This window comes from Papaver somniferum, unplaced genomic scaffold (assembly GCF_003573695.1).
Source record: "Papaver somniferum cultivar HN1 unplaced genomic scaffold, ASM357369v1 unplaced-scaffold_21, whole genome shotgun sequence".
Taxonomy (NCBI): domain Eukaryota; kingdom Viridiplantae; phylum Streptophyta; class Magnoliopsida; order Ranunculales; family Papaveraceae; genus Papaver; species Papaver somniferum.
The window spans coordinates 2540460-2557757 of record NW_020631041.1 but is presented as its reverse complement, the minus strand read 5'-3'; the positions used below and the strand labels follow the sequence as shown (position 1 = coordinate 2557757).

General features: G+C 37.5%; 2 protein-coding genes and 1 non-coding gene across 3 annotated transcripts; all 3 read left to right on the top strand.

Moving 5' to 3' along the window:
* Positions 1 to 6950: 6950 nt before the first annotated feature.
* Positions 6951 to 8672, top strand: LOC113340355 (protein ENHANCED PSEUDOMONAS SUSCEPTIBILTY 1-like). Its single transcript, XM_026585563.1, has one exon. The coding sequence runs from the start codon at positions 6969 to 6971 to the stop codon at positions 8355 to 8357; it is 1389 nt and encodes a 462-aa protein (XP_026441348.1). The 5' UTR covers positions 6951 to 6968; the 3' UTR covers positions 8358 to 8672.
* A 927-nt stretch (positions 8673 to 9599) lies between these two features.
* LOC113339376 (rRNA-processing protein FCF1 homolog) lies at positions 9600 to 12851 on the top strand. The gene is made up of 9 exons (XM_026584663.1): positions 9600 to 9855; positions 9965 to 10030; positions 10131 to 10236; positions 10359 to 10401; positions 11552 to 11624; positions 11732 to 11819; positions 12004 to 12060; positions 12215 to 12293; positions 12594 to 12851. The coding sequence occupies exons 1-9, from the start codon at positions 9785 to 9787 to the stop codon at positions 12605 to 12607; spliced, it is 597 nt and encodes a 198-aa protein (XP_026440448.1). The 5' UTR covers positions 9600 to 9784; the 3' UTR covers positions 12608 to 12851.
* Positions 12852 to 12980: 129 nt separating this feature from the next.
* On the top strand, positions 12981 to 13052 carry TRNAG-UCC. Its single transcript has one exon. It is a non-coding gene; the product is annotated as a tRNA-Gly (tRNA).
* The last annotated feature ends 4246 nt before the right edge of the window (positions 13053 to 17298 follow it).

The window sequence follows — 17298 nt, the reverse complement described above, 5'->3', positions numbered from 1 at the left end:
TATAGTCATAACAGGGAGGGTATTAGGAGTAGACGACTCTCTCCATGATTTACTTGAATTTATCATGAAGATCAATTACAGTTGATAACAGCGATGTGTTGGAATAAATAAGGACAATTTTGTATTCACTACCCGAAACCACAACACAAAACGAAAGCTTTATCAGGGACTGGATACATTACGGCCATAAGATCTTTTGGCCTGCAACTAAGGTTTGTTATATATTAAGAGATACGTAGAGATACGTAGTGGTGGGCTCAAGACTATGTCTTGAGACCATGTTTTGAGACCAACTTGGACAGACCATGCTTTGAGACCAACCTGGACAGTCCATCTAGATGGACTGACTTGAACAGTTTATGTAAAGAGTCCGTTTCCGTACGTAGCAATCTTGAGACCCAAGTAATCGGTCTCAAGTCGGTAGGTTTAGGGTTTGTGTCTTGGAACCCAAGTTGAGTCTTGTATAAATTGATACGTGATGAATGAATGAAACCAAGCAATTACCAAACTTAACATGGCATCACGAGCCGGTTAAGAACCCTAACAGACAACAATGGAGGACGAACCAGAATCATCCAAAGGGAAAAACATGGCGTGTGATATGCAGAAGAAGAACCCAGTTTACCATCTAGGATCAAGTGATGGTCCAGGTATCATCATCACTCCGATTGTTCTAAAGGGAAGTAACTATGAAGAATGGGCTAGAGCCATAAGAAGATCATTGATAGCTAAAAGAAAGTTTGGTTTTGTTGATGGAACAATCACGAAACCTGAAGATAGTGACCAGTTGGAAGAGTGGATTGCTGTCCAGTCGATGCTTGTTTCATGGATTAGCAACACGTTAGACTCATCAATTAGATCGAGCTTGGGAGACTATGATGATGCAAACTTGATGTGGACACAGTTGAAGAGAAGGTACTGTGTTGTGAGCGGAACAAGACTCTGTCAGTTGAAAACTGCGTTGAGTGAGTGCAAACAAAAGAAAGCGGAAGGTGTAGCTGAGTACTTTGGGAGACTCAACAAGATATGGGATGAGATGATGACATACATGAAGGTACCTCAGTGCAAGTGTGGTAATTGCACTTGTAATATCGCATCACAAGTAAGTATGTTGAGAGAAGAAGACTTTTTACACTATTTTTTGATTGGATTAGACTCTGTGTATAGTTCCGTGCGAGAACAGCTGTTGGCTAGAGACCCATTGCCGTCAACAGATGTAGCATACCAGACAATAGTCAACTCGGAACGTCTGCGTATAGAGAGAAGTAGCTATATCTACGGAGGTACATGACAATGTGATGGCATTCAGAGTGCAATCTGATCAACGTCAGTTTAACAATACATATGATCCTAACAAGCATTGCAAGCACTGTAACAGAGATGGACACTCAGAGGATGGATGCTTTCAACGTATTGGATATCCAGAATGGTGGGGAGACAGACCTAGAGGTGGAAGAGGATCTGGTAGAGGAGGCAGAACAAATGGCAGAGGACGTGGTGGCACTAACTTTACCAGTGGTAGAGGAGGTAAACAAGGTGCAGGCAACCAGGTTCGAGCACACAACCTCAACATCTCAGACGCAAGGCAGTCAGGTGGAGCATCCTCCTCAGAAGTGTCAGGTCTAACTGGAGTCACAGCAACACAACTTCAACAGGTGCTTGAGTTTTTAAACTCCAAGAAATCCTCGCCTCAACTCCAAGGTAAGAAGAATAAAACTGTGTGGATTGTAGATACGGGGGCAACAAATCATGTTACATATAAAAAGGATGACATGATAGAGATAAAAGATATAAAGGCATGCAATATTGGACTTCCAGATGGGAAGTCTGCATTGTCTAAGAAGATAGGAACTGTTATTCTACCTGGAGGATTGAGACTAGAGAATGTGCTTTATGTGCCTCAGATAACTTGTAACTTAATATCGGCTACACAACTTATTGATGAGAAAAGATGTATTATCCAATGTACTAACAGTTTATGTCTTATACAGGACCGGTTGACGAGGAGGATGATTGGAGTGGCTGAGAGACAAGGTGGACTGTATATTTTCTGTGGTGTGCCTCAAGTTGAAGTTAAGGCTGTTACTGGAGATACGTATGAGCTATGGCATCGGCGTATGGGACATCCATCAGAGAGAGTGCTGCAAAAGTTACAAGGGATGAGTAGGTTAATAAAGAAGAATAATGATGCTTGTGATATCTGTTCACGAGCAAAACATCATAGGAGTAGTTTTGCTAGAAGTTTCAGTAAATCAAGTTGTATTTTTGAGTTGGTTCATATAGATTTGTGGGGTCCGTATAAGACTCAGTCATCATGTGGAGCACATTATTTTTTGACAATAGTGGATGATTTTTCAAGAGGTGTGTGGATTTATTTACTTCGAACCAAAACTGAAGTTGAACAGACATTCCTTAACTTCATTGCTCTTGTGAAGCGTCAGTTTAATAAAGAAATCAAAATTGTCAGAAGTGATAACGGAACTGAGTTCAATGCATTGCGTGGATACTTTCGAACCAATGGGATAGTGTTTGAGACATCCTGTGTCGGTACACCACAACAGAATGGAAGAGTTGAGAGAAAACATCAACATATAATGAATGTGGCAAGGGCTTTGAGATTTCAAGCCAATTTGCCAATAAGGTTTTGGGGGGAATGTGCATTGACAGCTGCGTATTTAATCAATCGCACACCTACACCTATTTTAGATCATAAAACTCCATATGAGCTTTTGTTTGGAAAACATCCCCCATATCATCAGTTGAAGGTATTTGGATGCTTGTGTTATGTGCATGATCAAAGTGGTAGAGGGGATAAGTTTGCGAGTAGAGGAAGAAGGTGTGTCTTCCTTGGATATCCGTTTGGTAAAAAGGCGTGGCAAGTATATGATTTAGACACGAAACAATTTCAGGTGTCAAGAGATGTCGTTTTTTTTGAGCATCAATTTCCATTTAAGACTGAGGTGATGCAGTCGAGATTTAAGACTTCAACTGTGACTGATCCACATGGTGTATTAGCTGAGACGCTTCAGTACAGTCCTGAGGAGTACTGGAGTGATGATGAAAGCAAAGAAGAAGCTGTATTGGCTCCTCAAGGTGGGGATACAACTGAGACGGACAATGCTGGAGGTTCTACCGAGACTGACAGCACTGATGGATCAGCTGAGACCGCGGAAGCTGCTCCTTCTACTGAAACTGAAGGTGTTGATGTTTCAGCTGAGTCCGAGAATACGCAGCATGCAGAAAATGTTGCTTCTCGCAATACTGTTGTTACTGATGGTGAGATGGGTAAAGGGAAGCGTCAGAAGCTCCCTTCTAGCAGACTAAAAGGATTTGTGACGCACACCATTCGAGAAAACAGTCTATCTCATCCTCATTCTACACAATCATCATCCTCAGGTACGCCTTATCCTTTGACATATTATGTTAGTTGTGATAAATTTTCTGCTGTGCATAAGAAATATCTTGCAGCTATAACAGCTGGATCTGCACCACGCAACTTTAAGGAAGCCATGCAACATCCAGGATGGAAGAAAGCCATGGAAGCAGAAATCCGAGCTTTGGAAGAACAAGGTACCTGGGAATTGCAAGAATTACCGCCGGGCAAGAGAGCACTAGGAAGTAAATGGATTTACACGGAGAAGTACGATGAAAATGGGCAGTTGGTCCGATTAAAAGCACGCTTAGTAATCTTTGGGAATCATCAGGTTGAAGGATTGGATTATAAAGAGACTTTTGCACCGGTTGCAAAAATGACAACGGTACGTACCTTTTTAGCTGTCGCAGCAGTTAAACACTGGGAAGTACATCAGATGGATGTACATAATGCATTTCTTCATGGAGACTTGGAGGATGAGGTGTATATGAAGATACCACCTGGATTTGCTAAGGGTCAGACAAATATGGTGTGTAAAATGAAGAAATCATTATATGGTTTACGACAGGCTCCTCGTTGTTGGTTTGCCAAACTATCAACAACCTTGAAGAAATACGGCTTTCGGCAAGCATACTCGGACTATTCTCTTTTTACTATGACCAAGGGAGACATACAGCTTAATGTCTTGGTCTATGTAGATGATTTGATTATTGCGGGGAATAATCTAGTGGAGATTCATACATTTAAATCATACTTGGGACAATGTTTCAAGATGAAAGATTTGGGAAAATTGAAGTATTTTCTTGGCTTGGAGATAGCTCGTAGTAAAAAGGGTATTTATATATGCCAGAGGAAATATGCATTGGATATTATCATGGAAACGGGTTTATTAGGAGCTAGACCTGCTGAGTTTCCAATGGAGACTAATCATCGTCTAGCCTTGGCGCATGGAGATTTGTTTGTTGATGTTGAAAAATATAGAAGACTGATTGGTAGACTGATTTATTTGGCCGTGACCAGACCTGATCTTACATACTCGGTGCATACACTCTCTCAGTTTATGCAACAACCGAGAATCGAACATTGGGAGGCTGCTCTTCGAGTGGTTAGATACTTAAAAAAGAATCCTGGGCAAGGCATTTTGTTGCGCTCTGATAGTAACCTGAGTTTGCAAGGGTGGTGTGACTCAGATTGGGCAAGTTGCCCTTTGACTAGACGTTCATTGACAGGGTGGTTTGTTCGTCTTGGGCATTCTCCGGTGTCTTGGAAAACAAAGAAGCAACCAACTGTTTCGCGAAGCTCCGCTGAAGCAGAGTATCGCTCCATGGCAGCAGCAACATGTGAGTTGAAGTGGTTGAAACAATTACTTGGTGATTTGGGAGTTAGTCATCCACATGAAAGAAACATTGTCCACGGACACAACATGATCTAAGGCACTGTAATCCATTACAATGAGCTACCGAAAAGAATAAACAAGTACATCATTAATATCATCATCATCTATATCTAACCTTAAAGTGTATTGTCGTAGACATTTAAGATTAACAGGTGTATTAAGGATATCAAATATGAGAACATTTGGATATCCATTGTTGCGGCTATAAGATTGAAATAAAATGTGTAAGGATATAAAGTGAGGATGTGTTATTGATTTGTACCACAACTTACAGACTAAAGCGCATTCTTTTGCAAGATTCTTAACTGGTAGCCTTGTTAGTATATTATCAACTATTACCTCATGAGGAAGATTCTGATGTGGATCAGTTGGAACATCATTCATCTTCATCTTCCTCTTCCCCCCTGGTTATAAGGGTGTTTCTCTGTTTCTTCTTCTGCTCCTCCATAAATGGATTGATTGATCGGTGTTCTTCTTCTGTAAACAAGAAATGGGTCTAACCCTAAATCCAACTACTTAGCCGACAAGAAATCGATAATGAACACCTTTTTGATGCTCGCATACATACACTCACTCACACGTACGTGGAAACCCTAATCTTCATTGAATGAAAAATTGTTTGGATCCGTGAACAAATTGGTCCAGATGAAAAATGATTCGACCAGTGCAATCACATTCACGTGAGAACGCAGTGCTATCACATTCCCACGAGCACGCAATTCTAAGTCGTTAGATTTACTATGCACAAAAAGTGGCAGTAAAATCTGACCGACGGCTTAGAGATTTATTCTCGGTCGGCCAATAACACTGGAAAAGGTGGCTAGAATGCAGGTACATATCGAGCACCAAATTCTTTATCCATTTATAGGATTTTTTTTTACTGTCCAGTAAATATAGACGACATAGATAGAAATCATCTCCAGGATACAAGATTATCGAACCTGCGCATTCAATAGCAACTCCTTACTTCATCATGGGTGATTAGTTTACCATACAGTTAGTTGTTTATTTTTTTGATCCAACAGGGTAAGATTTCGTTCAGTTTTGGGTTTTCGTGATGTATATGTTTTTTTTGCTTATATATATAATAGGGATATAAGCAAGCTATTACTATCTTGATTGAAAGATGTTCCAAGATCAACTTGTTCTTGTTGAATTGGATTGTATGTTAAGATTGTCTTCAGTTTATCCATGTTGAGTTTGATGTTGATTAAAGATTGTTCAAGGTTTTGTGTATGGGTTTCAAAACAGATAAATTGGTGGTGTACTAGCCTACTAGGTACCATTTCCTTTTCACTAACATCCACCTAGTTGGGGTCCCTTTAACCCCAACTGTCTGATCAAAACAATAAAAAACATCCACCTAGTAGTATTCATGCGCTAACAAGATGTAACCTCTACATTCAGATTTCGTTTCGAGTTTTTTTCTTTTGTTTTGTTTGCTTTTCCTAGCTTTTTCTTCTTTTGCTTTGGTGGTCAGGTCTTAAGCCTCCTCCACTTTCTGTTTCGTTCTATTTGATGTGAACAAATTGCTGCAAGTCATATAAAATTGCAAGTTTATTAAGAATGAATCTAAGTTGGTATGTGCGAAATTCTCTATGGATCCAAGGGAAAAAAAAATGTGCACTACTAACTTGGTATGTGCGAAATTCTAAAATATTATAAAGATTTTTTCACTTACAAAAGAATAGCTGATTGAAATTTGCATGACTATGTACTCTAACTAGCCAGCTGCACAAGTGTGTGCAGGCGTTCTATCTTACACCCTTATAGTATCAATGTATGATGATACGTACAGATATACAGAACAAAGAATTTTATAATTTTAGAGGCGTTCCCTAATACGTGCATTAAATATGTTCTCCCTCCCACGTTGATCCCCTATCTTACTTACTTACCTGCAAGGATACGTGGACTGACAAGTCATGGCAACAATTTTGAAATGAAAGGGTGGTAGGCAGGCTTGGACCGCTTGGTACAGAGCAGAGGTGAGGATTAATAACATCTTCCAATTTTGTGGCTACCAAAAAAGTTAGATGGGTTTGTAATTAAATGAATTAATGGCAACACAAGACATGGCCATACATTTCAGAATTTAGACGTTATATAAGATTCATATGATAGAGGTTTTCTAGTATGAAAGCAATCATATATAGTTAGCTACCACAGAATACTTGAGAATTTAGAGATAAAAAAAAAATGAGTGCTGTCAAAGAAGTTCGCCGTGTCTCCGTAACCAAGGTCCGACCAGCAAGTTACATAATTCATAAAAGGATTGATTTAAGTCCATGGGATCTGAAACCTCTAGGATATGAATATATACAAAGTGGTTTTGTTTTCACAAAACAACCACTACTGAAGAAATTCGACAACATGATAGCTCATCTTAAAACCTCTCTGTCGCATAACCTTGATCATTTCTTTCCTTTAGCTGGTCGTCTTGATTTCCAAAAACATGAAGATGATGGAACGATCTCCGTCTATATCAACTGCAACTCTGAGGGTGCAGAGTTTATCCATGCCACCGCAGAGATATCCGTGGATGACATCCTTTCTCCAGCTTATGTTCCTCAAAGCATCATCGATCTATTGTTTCCCCTCAATGGTGTATTGAACCACGAGGGTCACTCACAACCTTTGCTTTCTATTCAAGTTACCGAATTACTCGATGGCATATTTATAGGGTGCAGCGCAAACCATTCGGTCTGTGATGGTACTTCATTTTGGCAATTCCTTAATTCATGGTCTGAAATCTGTAGATTATCCGGTATTCATACTCCAGATCGTCCTCCAGTTTTTGAACGTTGGTTTATGAGTGACAGAGATTGCCCTCTCCGGCTTCCATCTTCTTTCGCGGAAAAACTTTTGGCAATAAAGAACCCCACAACAAGTGACCCTATAAATTTACCCTTACATAATTGTGCAGAGAGATGCTTTCATTTCACTAAAACAAGTATTGCAAAGCTGAAGGCGACTGTCAACTCGGAGATGGTATCGGAAACAAAAGCAGGCATGCTAATCTCTTCACTACAAGCTGTATTAGCCCATGTTTGGATAGCAGTAACACGCGCTAGAAGAAGCTTAAATGTCGACTATAATGAAAATGAAGAAACTTTGTTTGGATTAATGATGAGTAACAGAACTAAGTTCATTCCACCCTTGTCAGAAACGTACTTTGGCAATTCAATAACCTTTGGAATGGTAATGGCAAAGGACGATGAGGTGCTTACAAGGGGATCTGGGTTCCTAGCTTCGTTATTGAATGAAGTCGTTAAATCCCATTGTGATGAAAAAATTAAGAGTTCTATCAAATCGTGGATACAAAAACCTTTTATCCTAACTTTTGGTGGTGTCGCGAACAAAAATTTAGTAGCAAGGAATTCCCAGAGATTCGATATGTATGGAAATGATTTCGGGTGGGGACGCCCCATTGCCATAAGAACTGGTAGAAATGGCAAATCTAGTGGAATAACTAGTGTGAGTCCAGGACCAGATGAAGGAAGTATTGACATTGAAATTCTCCTTCCAACTGAGGTTCTTCAAGCCATGGAAAATGATGCTGAATTCACAGAAGCTTTTTCAACATAGCATGTGTTTCATTGATGTGTTAGACTGTTTTCCTGGCTAGCTCTTCCTATTTCTTTTTGTTGTTTTGGTAATGTCTGGCTAGATATGTTGATGGTTCGTACTAAATGAATAAAATGTCACCTACTCAATCATGTCCAATCAATTGATAACGAGTTGGGCACTAGGGAGTACTAAAATGATGGCTTTCTCAGTAAAATAGATTGATGTCTTCCTCAAAATGTATGTCAATTTAAATACAACGGACCTGTTGTTTGTGGTGCCCGTAGTTAGCTGTGGTTTTGAATTGTGTTCGTCTCAAAGATTAATTGCTAAACAGTGTTGATCAATATTTCTAATTTTGTTCGTTTCAAGGACAAACTATTAAAACTCGATGTGAATGGGGAAAGTAAATTTTGAGACAATAGTGAGGAAAATACACTACATTATGTCTGACTTTTTATAGTTTGCTCAACGAATTATGTTTAGATTAAGCTAATGCATGTTTAGTATAAGTTACTCTTTGTTTGTTCATGGCTTGTTTATTTAGTCATCCATTAAAGTCTCGGTTTCTGGATTTTTGAGTATCTGATCTTCTGGGTTTTTAGTCGGTTTGGATTAGGCTTGGTCTGGGTTGAAAACCGAACCATGTCCAACCCTTGACCCTTCATTCGATGATCCTATGTCATTGGGATGTCTCTAAATATTTAGCTCAGTCGCTTGGTGCCGTGCATGAGTCAAGGACATTTTATTCAATGACTCAAACGAATCCCAATTATATACTAAGAGTGTGTTTGTTATTTGTTGACTCGGAGTCTGAATATGACTCGGTCCGTAAATCGGCTCGAGTCAGATATCACATGTGTGTTTTTGATTCTGAGTCGGATCTGATTCAGACGTAACTCCCAGATAAATGCTCCTGACTCAAAGAACCAAGCCACTGCCTCTCATATTTTTGAAACACATGAGTATGACTCAAAGAAAGCATACACATCGAATCAGATTCAGATAAGTCATATGATATCAATCAGATCTAGATGGGTCGCACTCGAACGACTCAGATGAATCAGGAAAAAACAAACAAAATGTACGTCTACGTTAGATAGCTTGTCAGATCAGACTAAAACTAAAAACAAATGTATTTGACATGACTCGACCTGAGTCATGGGCCGACTCAGATATACATATCCCGAGTTAGATACGATGTACACGTGCTGCTATCTTTTGAAATCTTTTCACAAAGGAGAGCGGTTTGAGTCGGTTTAGGTCTAAAATAGACTTCCTCTTTTTGTTTCTCTCTATTGTAGCCACTTCTTTCTTCTTCTTCACTCGCTCTGTTTAATAATTAGGGTTTTAGAGCTGTTTCTTCGAATGATACAGAACGAATTTCAGTAATCTAAGAAAACCAACTAAATTCTCCCAATTTGTTTTAGGGATTAAGGTTCAGCAGTATGGGGAAGGCGAAGAAATCACCTAAATTTGCAGTCATGAAGAGATTAATCAGCTCTAAAATGATCAAAAAGTAAGCTTCATAAAACATCTTCTCCTTTTATTTGTTCCCTTTCAGTTTGATTATCACAAAAAAGTAAAACAAAAATAAAAAAAATCTGATTTTTGTTGTTCTAATACAGGACAAAAGAGGACATTCTAAACCCTAGAAAGAAAGATCTTGAGAAGGAAAAATTACCCAGAAACGTGTAAGTTCTTCTTGTTTCTTTTACTCGATTCAATCAATTAATCAATTTTTTGTTTTTCTGTGATGGGTTTAGTTTAAATTTGGTAAATTTTAATATGCAGGCCTCAAGTATCATCAGCTTTGTTCTTTAAACATAATAGTGCTCTGGGTCCTCCTTATAGAGTTTTGGTTGATACCAATTTTATCAATTTCTCTATTCAGAACAAGGTAATTTTGTTTTGAAAACCCCGGGTTTAATTGATTGGATTGAGCTATTAACTTTTTTGCGTGTTGTCGTTTATAGAGATAACCTCAACTAATGTTCTTTGTATCACTTGCATTTTGTGTAGTTGGATTTGGAAAAGGCGATGATGGATTGCTTGTATGCAAAATGTGAGTGTTCTTCTTTTGCTCCATATATTTGAATGGTACTCTGTCATGTTTATTGTGTCTGATATGTTTGGTATGCAATTCCAAGGCCAGCAATTTGCTCGAAACTTCTTTAGCATTACAGTTTCCAGCCAAATGTTTTTTTGCTTGTTAAAACAAAGAAGTTTCTTGGTTGCTTACATTTTATTTTTCTCCCTCTTAAGTCTTTTTGCACATATCTGATGCATCTTATTGTCTTGCTTTCTTTTAGTTTCAATTTTAATTAGTTCCAGCAGGGGATTGTTTATAGAACACAGATGGAGGAACCCAAAAGATCCTACAAATAATAAAATTCTCCACCGAATATGTAGCTACTACAATCGATCACAAATAGCATAAATTACCTACATAATAATTAATAAGGATCCACAAAACAAACATGACTGTAATTCATATTCATAATCACAGCACTGCCTGTTTCCTAGCTAGCCCAAAAATGCAAACAAAGGAGTCAACAAAAGGGAACCTCCGATCTCAATGAAATTCATGTTGTTGCGGATATTGCTGCCCTAGTTCTGCTTGGGGCGCTAGGTTTCGAGGTTGGAGTTTCGGCAGTGGGTGTTGCAGGAGTAATAGGAGTAGTAGTGGTGTTGTAGGAGTGGTGTGAGTGGTAGGAGTAGTAGGAGCTGGAGGTGTTGCAGGAGTGGTAGGATTTGTTGGGGTATCTGCGGCGCCGACTTTGACCGATAATTTCATTCCACCAGCACAATAATTGCCTTCTGGGCATAAGAAGGCACATGGTTCGGCTACTAAAGGATCTGTCCTACTTCCACCACTGTATGCACTTTTGCAGCTGACCCACAGTTATCATAGGCACTCTTGTCTATCACGTTTACTGTATGCAATGGCCAATGTTTTAAAGCTGATCAAGGTTATCATCCAAGAACGAAAATTTAATTAACAAAACTGTGCATAGTTGATAATAATTCTCACCAATAATATCTGTATCGTAAAAGCAGAAAGTTTTCTTTAAGCATATTTCGATTGTGTTACTTCAAAGTCTCATTCTCAGTTTAATGGTACTCTGCCATATTTATTGTGTCTGAATTGTTTGATATGCTCGTTTATTTTATATCGACTCATTTGTTTGTTTCCATTTCCATTTGGTAACAAGGTACTCCTTGCATTACGGATTGCGTCATGGCAGAGCTTGAGAAATTGGGTCAGAAATACCGAGTAGCCTTGAGGTTGGATGTTTATTTGAGAAGTTCCATTGCTTTCAAGTGAGCTAGGATGTTAAGTGGAGATTGTTCTTAAGTTAGCTGTGTGTGAAATGGAATTTATTTTGTGATAGGATTGCGAAGGATCCTCGGTTTGAGAGACTCCCATGTACTCACAAAGGAACTTATGCTGATGATTGTCTCGTTGATAGAATTACCCAGGTAAGAACCCACACCAGGACCTGGTAATTCATAAGCTTGCTGATTCATGGTGGTATTACAGTTTTACTCTTGGGTCAATATGTATGATTCAATATAAATCAGTTTTGTCTTTCAACCGTTTAGTTATGTTTTCCTCTTCGTATTTCATTTCTGTTTGTACGAACCTTGCTTTTTCTGGATGCAGCACAAGTGCTATATCGTTGCAACATGTGATAGAGATTTGAAGCGAAGAATCCGCAAGGTATAGGGACACATTTTTTAGTTCCCGGAAATTATGCTTCCCTTCTTGTTTCTTCATTTTATTTGAGATAACTGAAAGCTTTAAGATTAGATTTCAAGTATCATTTTTCTTCTTTTGATTCTGATGCATAAATTTGCTTGATTTTTGGGAGCAGGTTCCTGGAGTTCCAATCATGTACATCACGAACCATAAGTACTCGATCGAGCGACTACCTGAAGCAACCCTTGGTGGAGGTAATGCTAGGAGGCTGTCATAATCTATGTTTTCGATCTCTTTACTTCAAACTCATTCATGTTTATATCATCCAATTACCATAATAACAGTAAATAGTTTTGGTTCAGCTTCATAGATGATAAAAATGAAGTTATTTATTCTTTTTAGGCTCAGTGATCCGATCCAAAGAGTCTCCTCTTTTCTCTGGCTCAGCTTGTTTTTTTATTGCCACTGACTTCGGACTCCATTAATATGTGCAATATTTCTCTCTTTCTCAAGCTACTAATTTACTTACGCTGAGTATTCTCTCTTTTAAACAGCTCCACGATATTGATGACTGTGGATGATTCTTTGGCGTGAGGAAAGCTGTCACTCTTGTCACCCTTTCCAGGTTTTGGAGTTGCTCGAGTATCTTGGCATCTGCTCAGCGACTACCCGGAGGAACAAGAAAGCAGTTTTAACATCATACACTGTCTATTTGAGAACTGTTGTGCAACTTAAACAAGAATGTAATCGTGTTTATGGTTGTAGAACTTTTTTTGGAGATTTTATCTGGATTAGCAGAATACTTTAATCAATCTCTTGTTTGAAATCAGCAATACAATGGAACTCAGTACTATCCTTTTGCCAAGTGCAGAACGGGCTGGTATGATGCTTTTTAGATATCAAGCATTTAAAATCTTAATTCGGGAAAAAATAGCCAACAAGCGTTTGTAGTCCAACGGTTAGGATAATTGCCTTCCAAGCAATAGACCCGGGTTCGACTCCGGGCAGACGCAATTTTAATTTTTATACCTTTTTCTTTTTGCGACATTTACATTTTTTTTTTTTTTTGAATTTAAAAACACAGCTGTCAAAGCTATAGAGTCACAGTTGCGCTTAATATCACTGTTGGATATCACATAGCTGGTCTTCGGCTTTTCAGACAAATGCAACAGGGTGCAAATCTAACTGTAACGGTTAAATTCTTCGGAAAATTGGTCATTTGTCCAAATATTTTTAAATCACGGTTTAAATGGACAAGTAAAAAATAGTTTGGGCGAAATGGCCAAAAAAAAATTAGTAAGGATTTGCTTAAATTTAGAAAATAGCAAGGATGAAACTGGATACATCCTGTGTAAATTAAAAATAAGAAAAAATATTTGAAAATGGGTACGATGAAACTGGTTACATCCTGCCTATTTTTACATTTTTGTCCATTTAAACAATATCAAAATCTAACTGTCCATTTCACCCAGGAATTGTTGATTTTGGTCTTTTTAACCAATTTTGCGTAAATTCTTTTGGAAATAAACTACAAAGGAATTGAGACAAAAAACCACAAACCTAGCGACTCAAGGTTGCACAAAGTTCTGGGAAGCATATGGTAAAAAGACAAGGTGTTGCGTCAACTTGAAGAATCTGAAATTGATACCAATGCTGGTGAGGTAGAGCAGCTACAAAGAAGTCCCTTGTTCCCATAGGGTACCTAGCTATTTTCCACCTTCTAATAAGTTGGTCGAATTTGCAACAAAAAAAATCTGATCTTGTTTCATTGGTTTTCTATTCGTTCTGCTATCTAGGTATTAAGATTCTACAAGTTGACGAATAATTAAATAACTCTTTCATTAGCAAAGCAAGTGTTCAACCATACATGTACAAGAGAGGATAGATTCTGCCTTCCTTTGAAAATAAATTTTGAAATACTTCAATAAAAATCTCGAGTGATCTTCGGCCTTCTGTTAATCTTTAGTTGGCAAAGTTTCCATTCTATGCGTTCGTGAGAGGATGGATTTTGTAGTATCCCGATCCAGAACATTGCAAATTCGTGAGAGGATGGATTTTGTAGTATCCCGGTCCAAGCGAGGGCATATATATCACGGTTCGAGCAAGAACATTGCAATACTGGACAGTTTATTACAGCAGATGTGAGACTTCATGGCACAATGCATAACGCGCTGATCTGCAAAACTAAAGATTCTAAGTCGCTTTTTAGATTTCCTCTTCCTGTACATGTTCGGCATTACAGTCATCCATAGACTCCATATTAGGAAATCCATCTAAATAACGAAAATTTATAGTATAAAGAGTAAAGAGGAAGTAGAATAGTCATTCCATTTGAACTCGACAGCCGAGTGAACATAAAAAATTATCTTATAAGTGTGCAATTACCAATAAAATCAAGCACCATGGCACAATGGTGGAACACTTGCTTACCAAAAACACCTTGATACTACTAGGCCCAAACCCTGTGAGCTACTTTGCAATGTTGTAGGCGAAAATTATCTTATAAATGTTACTAGAAAGCTTAAAGGAGGCCACACACTGGTTGTTTCGGATAGTTTGAGTAGAGCTAATGATGCTAAAGCGACTTGACCTACATTAGAGACAGAAAAAGGGTACATTCATTCTAATGTACTAGAAAACTTGCTCGAGACAGATGAGACCCGGCGAAAAGATAATAAACATTTAAACTATGATCGATAATGTTCATATCAGATTATGTACCATAACAATTTAAGGAACTTAACGCATATAAAAACAGATTATTATGGGGTAAGTTTTTATGTATATTGTATGCTTAAGTAGTATTGTCATTCCATTATAACTCGACAGTAGAGTGTAACATAAAAAATTATCTTAAATGTGCAATAAGCAATAAAATCAACTACTTCAACTACACTTCTCTACCATTTGCAAGTACCATCACAGAAATTTCCTTGTTGTTTCGATTATGAAGTCGATAAAGCGTTCTTGTTGTCATGCCAATAGTGGAACACTTGCTTGCTAAAAACACCTTCGTATGTTCTTATATTATCAGAACATACCGTCCCTGTAAGAATTAAATCCCAGTGTTTTAACTCCATGTCATAAGAGTAGACATATCTGTTATCAATATTTTTACTGTCGATAAAGGTAAGTACGTATAAGCTTGCATTTAGGATCGGTGACAATTACAACTGGCTCTGCTTTCCAACAGTATAAGCTTAAAAGCTGTTGTGAGCTAATATTTGTTGCCAAGTTAATATGGCACTTTGCAAACCACGTGTACTCATTGCAGTTGTTTTCCCTCAGAAACCATAGCTTCAGTCGGAAACTATCGCCCCGAACAGAATGAATAAACCATAGCAATCCTCCCATCTCGAGCAGGCGAATCGATGCACGTGAACCCTCTACCGGAAGTTTAATTATCAAAAGTTTTTCTTTACTAGCATCAAGTCTAAGCATGGCTTCATAATGAGTTCTTTCATGTTTACTACATATCCAATGTAAAGCATAGTTTAGGAAAACCGATTTACCAAATAAAAAAGTGCAATGGGCAGGCTTTGGAACAGTTTCCCATGAATTTCCTCCATCTACATCAACAGTGAGGATACAAATATATTTGTGAAAATGCCAACCACTTTATATTTCGATATGATCGGGTCATAAGCCAGAGAATAAGAAACTGTTTTTATACTCCAATATTTATCAACCGGTGTGATAATTTCACAGCAGCCATTAGCGGGGTTGTAGACATATAGATTATCATTCAAATTCAAAGGCGAACCAAAATCTAAAAGCAACACACCATTTAAAGAGTCTATAATACTCATACCGGCGGCACCTATTTTTCCTTTTGGTAGTCGAACAGGAATTTGCTTACATTCCTTCTTATCAATATCAAGGAAGGATAAACCTCCTTCTTTGCAACAGATGAAACCTCGTTCTTTATAAGCACTACCATCAATACTATTTTAATATAAGTACTTCTATATGCGAATACGAAGATTTAAATAAAACATCATCCAATAAGTTTGACCATTTTTTGCATACGCACCTAACCCGATTCAAACTCTTATGAGGAACTCTTGGGAGTATATTATAGAGCATGATTTCCTGAGGGAGATCAGCAGGACGGTCCTCAACGCCATTCTTGGATCGTTTAGAAGAAACGTTCTTGTTATTCCTACCCATGGCAAAATCAATATGGTGCAAGTCGAAACCAGAAAAGATTGATCGGATCTTCTGGTTGATTCTGGTCCCACCATTTATTATTTCGGCCAATAGAAATTGAAGACAATCTTTTGACCCGCAATATATCATCCCGCCAATCACATTCCAGAATATAGTTACCTAAAATTATTAAATCTTATAAAATCTTAAAAACATCACCAAAACTAATATAGAAAACGTAACATTACCAAAAAAAAAAAAAAAATTACAAAAACATAATAAATTATATATGCAATATTCATTGTGATTTCATCATAAAATTAAATCAATCATAAGATTACATATAAAAAAAATCCAATGTCCATTTACACTTTTTATAACAATAGAACTCGCTTATACAACTTCTAACTAAGAACTAATGAGATTTAAGGCGTAGAGTTCCCGATAAACAAAAATAGATTGTTAATCCTGCATGATAGTCCAAAGATAAAATTGTTAATATAGATTGAATAATACATGACGTTAAACAAATTACGAGAACGAGAAAATAAAGAACATTAGATGAAAAGTGCAATAAACATAATGAATGAATTTCAATATTACTCCCTCCATTAAAAAAAATTATTCCTTCCATTAAAGAAAAATAGCAAAATAGAATAAGATCTATATCAAGACGTGCAAGATACTGAATGCCTAATATTTTTAACAGATTATTACGTGGCTATCCAAATATATATAAAATATAATTGAATTATATTATTTCAAAAACAATAAATTCCAAAGATTAAAAATGGAATTAATACTTCCAATCAAGAATATTTTTTTAATAATAGGGAGGCATAATAACCATTTTAGCTTTTATTGGTAAATATAATGTTAATTCCAAAATTATCGTTATCTCCATGTATATAAGAGCGCAAGCAAAACCTAACCGATTCGAATTTTTTCTTCCGAGAGTGGTTGATTGTTTTTCTATTCGTTTTTTTTTTTAGGATTTCGGTTTTGTGGATGATTCGTCTGATGTGTGATTGTCTTCTATTTTGCAGGTATTATGAAAACTGTGGTTGAGTGGCACTACTTCTTTGCTTTGAATACAACATCTCATGTAAA